The 13936-nt window shown below is 45.9% G+C and overlaps 1 protein-coding gene across 3 annotated transcripts in view; it reads left to right on the plus strand.

Moving 5' to 3' along the window:
- Positions 1–13936, plus strand: part of LOC140714787 (regulator of G-protein signaling 9-like) — an 87690-nt gene that overhangs the window by 24422 nt on the left and 49332 nt on the right. For all 3 annotated transcript variants that reach the window (XM_073026358.1, XM_073026359.1, XM_073026360.1), the window contains exons 2-6: positions 4688–4784; positions 8259–8309; positions 11122–11228; positions 13403–13454; positions 13715–13773. In XM_073026358.1, coding sequence (XP_072882459.1) covers positions 4688–4784; positions 8259–8309; positions 11122–11228; positions 13403–13454; positions 13715–13773 — 366 coding nt within the window. The remainder of the gene's footprint in view (positions 1–4687; positions 4785–8258; positions 8310–11121; positions 11229–13402; positions 13455–13714; positions 13774–13936) is intronic.

Consider the following 13936-nt stretch of genomic DNA (forward strand, 5'->3'; position numbering starts at 1 on the left):
GGTTTAAGAGCCTAGGAACAAAGGGCTGAGCCTCAATACAATCACGACTCTTTGAACAGAGGTGAGGAGGAATTCTTTAGCCAGAGGGTGGTGAATCTGTGGAGTCCATTGCCACAGACGGCTATGAGTTTAGAAGAATAAGGGGGGAGATCTTATTGAAACCTATTGAATATTGAAAACCTAGATTGAGTGGATGCGGAGAGGATGTTTCCTATAGTGGGGGAGAACAGAGGGCTCAGCCTCAGAATAGGATGTCCATTTAGAATGGAGATGAGGAGGAATTCCTTCAGCCAGATGTTAGTCAATCTGTGGAATTCATTGCCCCAGATGGCTGTGGAGTCCAAGTCACTGGGTATATTGAAAGTGAAGGTTGATAGGTTCTTGATTCGTAAGGGAAGGGGGGAATCAAAGATTATAAGGAGAAGGCAGGAGAATAGGGTTAAGATGGATAATAAATCAACCATGATGGAATGGTGAAGCAAACTGGATGGGCCAAATGGCCTGATTCTGCATCATTGTCTTATGATCTCATTACGTTTATTAGGGGATTTACACAGCCATCACCACCTTGTTTGGATAAGATGAGTTTCACCATATATAACACTCCCTTTCCTTCTCATTTTCCACTGCTTACAGACATGATGAATCATAGGTACAAGCCAGTCCTTGACCCCTCCTGTGCAATGGTTCACTGCATTGCAGTGTCACATCAAAGAAATGCAGTCATTCAATGTGCAGGACGGTACAGTACCTCAACCCTAGCAGGGGTTTCATCTCCGCAGATCCCTCTCTCGAGATACGATTATTCAGACAGATCACACAATAAAGAATTGTGCTTCCGGGACAATCTTTCACCTGCTGCCGGGGAAATGTTTTATTCTATGTCTGAAGTAAATAACGGAAAATGCTAATTAGAAATGTACGTACAAATTGCCGATATTTCAGAAAACAAATCTTCAAAATGTTTGCAGCACACACACAATGCTGGTGGAACGCAGCAGGTCAGGCAGCAGCTATAGGAAGAAGTACAATCGTCGTTTGTTGTTCAGTTGCCATTGGGAGAGATCAACAGGCCTGACGTGAGACCGTACCTGGAATATAGCACACGGCCTTGAGCTCTGTATGTAGAACAGTCCAGCACAGGATTAGTAACAGAAGAGATTCTGCAGATACTGGAAATCTTGATGAAGGGTCTCAGCCTGAAATGTCAACTGTTTATTTCTTTCCTTAGAGGTTTCCTGACCTGCTGAGTTCCTCCAGCATTTTGCATGTGTGTGTAGCTCAGCAACAGGCTGTTTGGTCCACAGTATCTGTGTTGAAAACCCTCCTGCCTGCACACAATCCCTATCCCTCCAGTCCCTGCAGATTCCTTGTCTTAACAGCCTTTCAAATGCCACTCTCATATCTGGTTCCACCACTCCCCCTGGCAGCCCGTTCAGGCAACTACTACTTTCTGTGTTTAAAGAGAAGAAAACTGCCCTGTGCATCTCCTTTAACTTTCTCTCTCTCTCACCTTAAATGCATGTCCTCTGGTACTTGCCATTTCAAGAGCAAAGAAAATTTATTATCAAAGTATGTTTACCTCACCATATACTACTTTAAGATTCATTTTCTTGCAAGCACTTTCAGAAAAATAAAGAAACACAACTGAATTTATGGAAGAAACTGGGGTGGCACCATAGCATAGTGGTGAGCACAATGCTTTGCAGTACCAGTGACCTGGGTTCCACTCCTGCCACTGTCTGTAAGGGGTTTCACTTTGCCACTTTCTCCCTGTGACTGCGTGGGTTTCTTCTGGGTGCCCTAGTCTCCTCTCACAGTCCAAAGACGTAGTGGTTAGTAGGTTAATTGGCCATTGTAAATTGTCCCGTGATTAGGATTCACGGCACAATTTACAATGACCAAATAAATTGGGATTGCTGAATGGCCTCGACCTATATCTCAATAAATAAATTAGCAAAACTAGGCAGCCAATGCACAAAAGAAGACAAATTGTGCAAATAAAAATATAAATACATAAATAAGACTGAGAACATGAGTTGTCCAGTTTTTGAAAGTGAGTCTGTAGGTTGTGGATACAATTCAGTGTTCAGGTGAGTGAAATTATTCACATTGGTTTGGGAGCTTGATGGTTGTAGGGTGTTTCTATCTTGGAAGAAAGATGATGACTGTCTAACCTTTCTATGCCTCTCATAATTATCTAAACTTTTATCAGGTCTCGTCTCAGGCCCTGATGTTCCAGAGAAAACAATTAATTTGTCTGCACTCTCCTTATAGCTTATAACCTTTAATCCAGGCAGCATTCCAGGTAGCCCTCTTCTGCACTCCCTCCACAGCCTCCTGGAAAGGCACGACCGGAATTGCACACAGTGCTGAGTTAAGGGAGGATGGACTTCACCAGGAGGCAGCAAGTGGGAAGTTCATTCGGTTGATTTTTGGAATCAGAAGGTTGGTTTATGAAACTGACACTGGTCAGGCCGTGATCCGTGAAGATTAGAAGGATGAGAGATGATATTTTTGAAACATTCTGAGGGGGCTCGGCAGACCGGATGCTGCGAAGATATTTCCCCTGATGGCAGTGTCTAGAAATTGGTGGGAGGGGGGATGGTTTCAGAGTTAGGGGTCTACCATTTAATTAGGAGGTGAAGAGACTTTCTCCTCTCAGAAAGCTGCAAGTCTTTGGAGTTTTCTTCCACAGAGGCCAGTGGATGCTCGGCCATTGATTATGCACAAGGCCGTGATGGACGGATTCAGGGTCTGGGGGGGGGCAGTTTGGTTTGTGTATTGTTGCTACATGTATCAAGCTACAGTGAAAAGATTGCATTGCATACCAACCCTACAGGCCAGTTCATTACACAGTGCATTGAGGTAGGACAAGGGAAAACAATAACATAATGCGGAATAAAGAAAAAACTTTGCTTATTCCCCTTTTGTAGATGCTGCCTGAACTGCTGAGCTCCTCCAGCATTTTGTGTGCGTTGCTCTGGATTTCCAGCAGCTGCAAAATCTCTTGTAAAGTGGCAAGGTGATGAGGGAGATTGCAAAGTCGTACTATCATACTAGGGAAACATTTAATAGTCTTATAACAATGGGATAGAAGCTGTCCTTGAGCCAATTATGATTGCAGGGAAGAATGGTGTTTGAAAATTAAGCCTTGGTTTTCAGTAATAGATTTAAGCAATATATCTCCATTTAGAGGGGCCTGCAATTAAAAGCAGTAACGTATCACAGAAAATTGTGTTCCTTAGCAAAGAAACCAACTCAATTTTTAAAGTAGTTTCAAGAAAGTGGAAGAGGCTGGGCTAAGGCATGAGATAGTTCCTCATTCAATGGGTTTTCTGATAATATTACAAATTATGAATGTTTTGCAATCTTTTACTTCCTGCCTGTTATGACTGCTGGTGTTTAAGGCAGCAATGAAGGTCTTCCATCTCCAGCTGTCCAGCAGTGTTCAGGGCTTCCTTTATTGTGCCAGTAGCATCCTTTCGGTTTTCATTACTATCAGCTGTGCAATTCCTTGGTGGAGTCTCAGGAATACTGTCACACTCAGATGTAGAAGAAATCTTCAATGCTGTTTCCATAACAGTTTTGTTTGACCAGTCTGGGTTGTTAGCCCTGTGCTGAACCCCCAAACCTAGAGGACCGGTGGACCTCTGTTAGTCTAGCCTCTACCCTTTGACCTGTTTGGCTTGCGTAACCTTAACCAAGAGCCAAACCAAAAAGTCCTGTTTCCAGTCAATATAGCTTACTGGGTCATTGAGGCACACAAGCCTCCAAACCCAACGACAAGGTTGTGGTCCTCTTGGAAGTTTGCGATCTTGTAGGACAAACCATTTCTTCAGTTCATTATCTAGTTCTGCACAAGCAAACAATGAAAGAGGAACTGAAAGCTGTATCAGCCAAGTGCAGCCTGTTTATTTCCTTTCCTCTGGATTACCAGAGAAGCTGACGGTGTGACGTCTGTCGATCTGCACTCTCCGACTGCAGGACGTCCCAGCTTGTCAATTTCATTGCATCCCAGTCTTGCTGGTCATTGAAGGTGCCGGGTCCCCAGTGACCCTCACCAGCTTATTTGTTTTGAATGTTGTGATACAGTGTGAAATCGGTCCTGCGGGCCCTTCAAACCACGTCACCCCAGCAACACTACAGCTTCGATTTACCCTAACCTAATCACGGGAACATTTACAATGACCAATTAACCTTCCTGGACTGTGGGAGAAAACCAGGGGACTCGGGGAAAACCGAGGCATTCCATGGGGACGACGTACAGAGACTTCCTACAGGTGGCGCTGGAGTTGAACTCTGAACTCCAGAACGCCCTGAGCTGTAATAGCGTCTCGCTAACCGCTAGTACACCATGGTGCCAGAGAAAGTATCTGTCACAATGAATTGGTAACTAGTGTGAATACACAAGCCAGTCTTGTGGAGCAGAGAAAGCATGGACCCACCTGTCTGAGCCTCGAACCAGCTCCAAGGCCGATTGCCCTGATGGGATGCTTAAGGGACACATCTCCCGAGACCAGCCACGTGCCTTGCCATCAGCTGAGGCTGTACAGTCCCCTGGTATCCCCTGTCCACACCAGCTCCGCCTCGTACAGATGCAGTTGTTTGCTCTATTGTTTCGGTATGTTTGCTCAGACCTGCTCCCCTCTCCTATTCACCCTGGCTGGTTCTCTTCTCCCTGTAGATCGAACCTCTGATCATGGAGATGCAGGATCCTGGGACTGGCATCAAAACACAAACCCAGAGGCTGATGATCACCACCATTCCTCATGCTATGACAGGTAAGAGGCTCGGCCAGGATGTTGCAGCTAGCTCCCTGCATTGATACCGATTTGATATCTACGAGCTTGCTTCTTGATATTATTTAATTCCGCTTCACTGCCACTCTGTTACACGGCATCGATCTTTGCCCAAGTGTCTCTGGTTCCTGCTAAAGCTGACCAGTATCAAACCATTAAAGCAATTTACCTGTTTAGCATCTTAACTAACGTGCACCACTCCTCAGTGTTGGCTAACTCAATGGTTTAATTTAAAGTCAGAGAATGTATACAGTATACAACCTGAAACCCTTACTCTTCACAGACATCCACAAAACAGAGAGCAAAAACCCAACGAATGAGTGACATAAAAATGTTAGATCACCGAAGTCCCCCTCCCACCTCCCACACACAAACAGCAGCAAAGCATCAACCCACCTCCTACTTGTTCCAGAAAAAAGCATTGGCACCCCCACCACCCGTGTTCTGGAGCAGGACTTGAACCTACAACAGGCATGGGCAAACTACGGCCCGGGGGCCATATGCGGCCCGTTAAGCTTTTTAATCCGGCCCGCAGAACTTGATGAAATTATATTAATAAACCTTGTTAACGTTTTTTTCCCCGCAATTCTGGCGTTTTCGCCACAACAAAACTAAATCCAGACTTTGATGCACTGGCTAAAAAGGGAGACCAACAACACTGTTCCCACTGAAATTAAAAATAAGTTTCTTCGTTGTGTTATGTAAAAAATGCATTTGAAAATATTTTTTTCAATAAGCCTTACATGTTACATGTCATTTCTGTTAAGTGATGGACATGAGTAGTGCGCAGGTGCACGTACGTTCTCAAAATAAAAAATCAGCTCCAGATCAAATAACGCTGGCACACTGGCATACTGGCACGCTGTCACTGTTCTGAACTTGTGCTGGTCGTTGTTGAGTTTTGGCACAGGGGACAATTGAATAAGAAGGAGCAGGACAAGTAGACCTGCATCTCCTACCGTTTTTGAAATAAAGACAGTCAGGAGGAGAATGATGATGATAATATCTTGAAGGATAACAGAATTTTCAGTGCTTTAAAATAATAACTGTTACTATTAAAAAAGCTGTATTTTATTCATTTAATTTTCAGTGTTTTAAAAGTCATTTCAATAAATAGCTAAATACCATGGGACTTCAAAGACAGATATTTTGTTGCAATGCATTTGTTCATTTTCAATTGAAATTAAAGCACATGTTTTCTACATATCCCATGATATTTTATTTTCTCTTATGAGGTGTATTACCAAAACACTCCATCCATCTGCTCCTGGTCCGGCCCCCCTGTCAAATTTTAGAACCCTTTGTGGCCCACAAGTCAAAAAGTTTGCCCACCCCTGACCTACAACCTTCTGATACCAGGTTTACCTGGAGAGCCATGGAAGAGTACAAACAGAGACAGTCCCAGGGCCGGGTAAAGATTCCATTCCTGAGTAACCCAAAATCATATCACTCCACATATATGTGTTATAATTAGAACAGTACAATACAGCCCATAATGCTGTGCTGACCTTTTAATCTTCTTCAAGACCAATTTAACCCTTCCCTCCTACATAGCCCAACCTTACATGCCCTCGAGAAGGTGGAGACCAGCCATCCCGAACTCTTGACCTCACAATCTACTGTACATGGGATAGGAGCAGGAGAAGGCCAAATGGTCTCACCAATCTGCTCTACCATTCAATAAAGTCAAGGCTTCAAGTCTAGTTAGCCATCTGATTCCCTGTTCTCTGATTGTCCCAATGTCTGAGGGCCGACCACACTCAACCACAAATACGTTCAAAGCATCCGCTGTGTTAACAGCTCAGGCTGGATTTATAAACGGAGCAATCTAATCCCATTCTCTTACTCCACTGAACGAGCCTGGTGTGTGGGAATAGGTTCATTCATTCCTGACTTTTGGGATGGCGGTAGCATAGAGGTTAGTGTAACACTGTTACAGCGCCAGCAAACCAGGTTCAATTCTATCGCTGTCTGTAAGGAGTTTGTACGTTCTCCCCGTGACCGGGTGGGTTTCCTCCAGGTGCTCCGGTTTCCTCCCACATTCCAAAGATCTAAGGGTTAGGAGTAAGTCAAGGGCAAGCTATGTTGGCGCCATGCCAGAAATGTGGCACTATTTTGCAGGCTGACCCCAGTACAATGCTCTGAGGGGTAATAACTGTTGATGAACCTGGTGGTGTGAATCCTGAGGCTCCTGCACCTTCTTCCTGATGGCATCAGCATGTCCTGGGTGGTGGGGGTCCCTGACGATGGGTGCTGCTCTCCTGCGACAGCACTTCATGTAGATGTGCTCAGTAGCGGAGAGAGCTTTACCCGTGTATGGCTTTTCATAGATTCTTTGCTTTTTCTGTAATTGCCTGCAAGAAAATGAATCTCAAGGTAGCGTACAGTAACATCTACGTTTACTCTACTTTGAATATGATTCAGGGAAGAGAGCTCCCAGCTCTTGAGAAACCACCTCCCTCGGGGCAAGAGGGGCCCAAATTAACAGACGCCCTGGTCCGTACCCAACTAGCACCCTGAAACTCAACTCAAATGAAATTTCAAAGTGGATAAGGTCTGTGGTCCTGTGTTGTGCTGTGTAACCCACTTAATTTTATACCAGGTACCCTAGCAACGGACTAAGCTCATGAAAAAGGTAGGCTGTCCGTGTTCACCTTTTGTTGACTCTGTTTCATCTTATGTGCAGGGACGACGGGCGGCATCAAAGAGTCTGGAACTGTGGGGATGGAATGTCTCTGACTGTCACTTCACAAGCAATAAGTGTGGTTGGGTCTGGGCGCGCAGCGTGCTGTGTTGGTGCCAGAATCTGTGGTAACACTTCTGGGCTGCCCTCAGCACACCCTTGGGTTGTGTTGGCTGTCCACGCAAACAATGCATTCCACTGTGTGCTTCGATGTGCCACATGATAAACTGATGAAGATGAATCAGCAAAGCCTCCCCCCTTAACCTTGCTTGCATCTATCCAGGGAAGCTGGTTGTCTCCCCACCTACACCATGCCAAACCAGAGCTTTGCATATATTTATGTATTGCAGTGTACAGCCGCTGCAAAACAACAGAACTCACAACATAGTAAATCTGACTCTGATTCTCAAAGCATGTGTACTGCCAGGCTCAAGGGCAGCTCCTGCCGTGCGGTTATAAGACTATGAAGTGGTTCCTTGCGCGACCTCACAGTCAAGCTCGTATGACCTTGTTGAACAGAGGGACAGCGCTGTGCACTGTGCAGGTGGGAAGGCATTAAGTTTTCCGGCTAATGTACTGCCCCTGGCTTTTTAGTGACCCATTTACCCTGAGGACTCAGATTCAGAGTTATTTCACATGTACATTGAATCACACAGCGAAATGTGTCATTTGCGTCACAACCAGCACAACGTAAAGAAGGTGCTGGGAGGACTATAACCAATGAAATTGGGCTTCGGCAAGTGTTGACACCATGCTGCCTTCTCTCTTTGCAGGAAATGATGTGTTGGAGTGGCTGATTCATCGTCTGCAGGTCACAGATGAAGGTAGGAGATCAGTCAAACACCCTGAAAGCATCCTCCCTCCCTTCCCCAGCCCTCTGAACTGTAACCTGAATCTCTTCCCTCCCTTCCCAATGAATGATCCCAGAGCTTAGTCCCACAGTGTGGTGTGGCGTTGTCCACCAGTGTGGCAGTCGGTGAGGACCAAGGTAGATGTGACACAGTAATTCAAGCAGAAGCCACCACTGAACCGGCCCAAGCGCTAGTCATCTCTGGACCTCGCACCATCCAATAAGATGGGGCACTGGTAACTTTGACCAATCACGTGGAGCAGCTGGGTGGCTTTGACCAATGGCATGGAGCAGCATGTGTCCTTTGACCAATGGCATGGGAAGCTGGTGGCTTTGACCAATGGCATTGGGCCTGGGCCATGGCTCAGATTTATGGTGTTTTACTTACAGATAAGGTGAAAGATTCACCAGTGTCTAATGGAGAGAAGTAATTTAGTGAGAAATAATCGGTAACAACAGGAGGAGTAGGATGCTGGAGATCTGGAATAAAGATGGAAATATTCTGCAGGTTAGATGGCATCTGTGAAGAGAGGAGCAGAATTAATATTTTGAAATGAGTGTAAAGAAGATATGCTGAGCTGTTGCCAGGACTTGAGTGATGAGGAGAGTTTTGGCTGCCGAGGACTTTATTCCTTGGGGTGTGAGAGACAGAGGGTTGACCTTATAGGGCAGCATAAAGTCACGAGGGGTGTAGATTGGGTGAATGCACACAGCCTTTTTCTCCGGGAAGGGAATCAAACAGTAAAGGATACCGGTTTAATGTGAGCGTGGAGAGATTTAAAAGGGAGCTGAGGGTCAGTTTGTTCAAGCAGATGGTGGTGGGCATGCAGAATGAACTGCCAGAGAAAGTGGTTGAGGCAGATACAAACATTTAGGAGACACCTGAACACAGATAGGGATAAGGACCGAATGTGTGTGTGCAAATGGGACCAGTTTAACAGTCCTGATGAAGGGTGTCTCGGTCCAAAGTGTGGCCTGTTTACTCTTTCCTTGGCCTGCTAAGGGCGGTGGGGGTGTGTGGGTGTGTGTTGCTTTGGTTTTCCTGACTTCAACAATATGTAAGGTCCAGGTATCGTTCACCGTAGTCAGAGGTGGAGACCTGCGCAAGGAAGATATTAAAGTGCCACAGGGGGTGCGCCACCCCCAGTAGCACTATCGTCACCATGACGGGGTAAATCCCAGTGGCAAGGGTGAACCCAGGACAACCGGTCCCACATCTTGACTGCAGGAGGCTGCCGGGTCCTTCGTCTGTTAAGGCCCGTCTATTGCGCGCTGCCAGCGCATTGCTTTTCTGTCAGGGTGTGTTCCCTTAGCCTTGTCTCTGCAGACTTACCACAAGGCAGTGGGGCTATTTACCCATAGCTGGGACAGTGGTTGATGGGCGCCAGGGTGTGTCCACACAGTGGTGGGCCTGCACGCCACATCTCTGGGGCCCACTGCTGCTCTGAGATCCCCTCTAGTTTAGCCTGGGACCGTAAGATACCCGGAGGTGCAGGTGACTGTGCTCTTGTGGCCCATACTCCGGAGGATCTTCAGACTGCCCTTGCTGTGGCGGTGAGAGCGTACAGCAGGATGGGGCTGACTGTCAATACCACCAAGACAGAAGTGGTTTGCCAATGGAGTGCCAGTGTCCCACCCACCCTACCTGCCGTCACTGTTGGTGATGAAAAGCTGTCAGTAGTGCCATCTTTCAAATATCTGGGGAGCATTCTCTCTGAGGATAGTGGCATTGACAACGACATCCAGAGCCGCATTAAACAGGCATCAGCTGCCTTTGGGAGACTTCGGCGTAGAGTCTTTCAGAACAGGAGCCTTCGTCCCTCCACAAAGGTCGCTGTATACCAAGCGGTCTGTGTCACCACTCTCCTTTAGGGCTGTGAAGCTTGGGTAACCTACAGCAGTCACATCAAGTCCTTGGAGCGCCTTCACAAGCTGCCTTCAGCGCATCCTGGGAATTACCTGTCGTGAGCGGGTGCTTCACACTGAAATACTTGTAAAGACCAACTGCAGAAGTATTGAGGCCGTGATCACCCAGCATCAGTTACAGTGGCTGGGGCACGTGATAAAGATGCCCCCATGTCGGCTACCCCACAGAGTGTTATACGGCCAGCTACATCATGGTCAACGCTCAGCTGGAGGGCTGAAGAGGCGCTATAAGGGTCAGATGAAGAATGCTTTAAGGAAGTGCAAGATCAGACCTGAGGACCTGGAGGATGTTGCTGCTGACTGTATCACTTGGCGACAGCTGTGTAGGGACGGGGTTCGTATTCTGGAGATGGAAAGAACAACCAGAAGACAGCAGAAGAGAGCCAGGAGAAACACAGCCATGGTTGCCATCACTACCACATATACATGTCCCACCTACAATAGAGCTTGTGGGTCCGGGATAGGACTGTATAGTCATCAAAGATCTCACCGTTAAAGGAGTGGACGTCGTCATCGGATTTCGACGGACAACCAAAGAGAAAGAGAAGAAAGAGGATTTCCTGAGTAATTACTATTTATATTTTGTTTAATCCAAACATGTAATGTGTAATACAGGGGTGTATGTGTCTGTGTGTGTGTATGTTGTGTTTTGTTTGTGTGTGTATGTTGTGTTTTGTTTGTGTGTGTATGTGTGTCTGTGTGTGTGCCATAATGTTTGTTTGTACAGAATAGTACAATGTATCTGTATATACAAATAATGAGTGTGAAGTACTTGTTAGTAATGTCTCTTCTATTGATGTTTTGCTTGGGTAACTCCTCTGAAATAACTGTTTTTTGTCGTTCAATTGTTTTGTTTTTAGAAGGCAGCCTATTAGGAAATCTACTTGTGAAACTTGGCTACATCTACCCTTTACAGGAGCCCAAGAACTTAGTCCTGAAGCCAGACAACAGTCTTTACAGGTTCCAGGTAAGCAAGTCCGTTAGTGGTGCTGAAGTGGGAGGCGTAGAGATGGAGCAGATATGCTCCACCCTCTCCCCCACCACTCCCTGTGCTGGGTTCAAAGCTGAGACACAAAAGAGACTGCAGGCACTAGAGATACAAATCAACATGCTGGGGGAACTCAACGGGTCAGGCAGCATCTACCAAGAGCAGGAGACAGCTGATGTTGATGAAAGGTCTCAGCCCAAAAGTTCATCTGTCCATTTCCCTCACAGAGGAGCACTTGCCGGCTCTGGGCTTGTACACACTGGAGTTGAGAAGAATGAGAATGGAAGTATCATAAACACGAGAGATTCTGCAGATGCTGGAAGTCCAAAGCAACTCTCACAAAATGCCGGAGGAACTCAGCAGGTCAGGTAGCATCTATGGAAGTGAATAAACAGTCAACGCTTTGGGCCAAGACCCTTCATCAGGGATCTAGAAAGGCCTAGATAGAATGGACATGGAGAGGATGATTCCTATAGTTGAGGAGTCTAGGATCAGTGGGCACAGCCTCAGAATATAAGGACGCCCCTTTAGAACAGGGATGAGGAGTAATTTCTTAAGCCTGAGGGTGGTGAATCTGTGGTTACCAAGTCATTGGGTATATTTAAAATGGAGATTGATAGGTTCTTGTTTAGTAAAGGCATCACAGGTTATGGGGAAAAAGTGAGCAATAAACACAGAATCTAAAACACAAAATTGAAAGAGTTCAGGCATATTCAGTTCAGCCCAATAGCTGGTTCTGGTCTGATCACGTTGAAGCCACGTCCAAGAAAGCTCATTAACAACACCTCTACTTCCTCAGAAGGCTAAAGAAGTTTGGCATGTCCCTGCTGATCCTTGCCAACTTTTAAGCAAAGCGTGATAGAAGGTATCCCATCCAGATGGCAACTGCTCAGCCCATAAACCACAGAGAGTTGTGGACACAGCTCAGCACTTCATGGAAACTAGCCTCCCTTCAATAGATTCTGTCTATAATTCTTGCTGCCTCAGTAAAGCAGCCAACATAATCAAAGACCTCACCTACCCTGGACACTCTCTCAACAGCACACATGAAATGCTGGAGGAACTCAGCAAATTTGGCAGCATCTATGGAGACGAATAAACAGCCACTGTTTTAGGTTTTTCAGCATCTGCACAATTTCTTGTGTCTGGACATTTTCTCTTTTTTCACCCCATTGGGGAGACAATACAAAAGCCTGAAAGCACATTCCACAAGGCTCAAGGATAGCTTCTTCCCCGCAGTTATAAAACTATTGAATGGTCCTCTCATACAATAAGATGGACCCTTGACCTCGCCGCCTACCTCATCATGACCTTGCACTGTATTGTCCACCCATCCTGCACACTAGGGGGCGGCATGGTAGCATAGTCGCTAGCACAACGCTTTACAGTATCAGTAATCCGGGCTCAACACCCACCGCTGTAAGGAATTTGTACGCTCTCCCTGTAACTGTGTGGGTTTCCTCTGGGTGCTCCAGTTTCCTCCCACAATCCAAAGACATACCGGTTGGTAGGTTAATTGTCTTGTATTTAGGCTAGTGTTAAATCAGGGTTGTTGGTGGTGCCTATTCTGTGCTGCTTCTCAGTAAATAACTAAACAAACAAACTTCCTCTGTGACTGTACCACTTCATTCTGCACCTTCCAGTGAACAAATATTCCTCCTGCCCCTCTATTCCCCACTTTTACTACTCCTCACCTGCCTATCACTTCCCCCTGGGTCCCCTCCTCCTTCCCTTTCTCCGATGGTCCACTCTCCAATCCTGTCAAGATTCCTTCCTCTCCAGCCCTTGAACTTTTCCACCTGCCTGGCTTCACCTATCACATTCCAGCCGGTTTCCTTCCCTTCCCCCCCACCTTTTACTTCAAACATCTCAATCCTGAAGAAAACGTCGACTGTTTATTCATCTCCATAGACGCTGCCTGACCTGGTGAGTACCTCCAGTATTTTGCATGTATTGCTTCAGGTTTCCAGCATCTGCAGATTTTCTTATGTTTGTACTTTATTCTGAATTCTATTATTATTTTACCTTGTTCTACCTCAATGCACTGTGTAACGAATTGATCTGTATGAACAGTATGCAGGACATCTTTTACAGTAACTCGGTTCATGTGACAATAACAATCCAATTTACCAGTTATGTTTTACCATTCACAGACACCATACTTCTGGCCCAGTCAGGAGTGGCCAGCGGAGGACACTGACTATGGTAGGTTTTCTTATCCAGCCTGGTCTTCTTCCTCATTCACACCCACTGCCCAACAACCATAAAACAAACTAATTAATGCTGAAGATAGAAAGATTTGTATTTCTGTAGCTCCCTTAATGACCTCAAGATGTTCTAAGGAGCTTTGGAACCAATGAAATGTAATGACAAGTAGTTGTTATGGAGACAAAGTAAATTCTGGCCTACTTTCTGCTTTTGTTTTGAATTTATTCACTGTCAAGTTTATTTATTTTGTTCCACAGCAATTTATTTGGCAAAGAAAAATATCCGTAAAAAAGGCATGTTGGAAGAATATGAGAAGGTAAGGATTGTAGGACCTCAGTGCGTGAGTATTAACTTTGCAAGTTTCTCTACACGGAAACTGAGCTCTTCTTTGCTCACTCTGGAAGGATAGTGTGACGTCCTTTAAGCCTCATAGGTGGAATTTGCCCCCCCCCCCCATCCTGCCCCTCCCAGCTAGTCCG

The sequence above is a fragment of the Hemitrygon akajei genome, chromosome 22, assembly GCF_048418815.1.
Source record: "Hemitrygon akajei chromosome 22, sHemAka1.3, whole genome shotgun sequence".
Taxonomy (NCBI): domain Eukaryota; kingdom Metazoa; phylum Chordata; class Chondrichthyes; order Myliobatiformes; family Dasyatidae; genus Hemitrygon; species Hemitrygon akajei.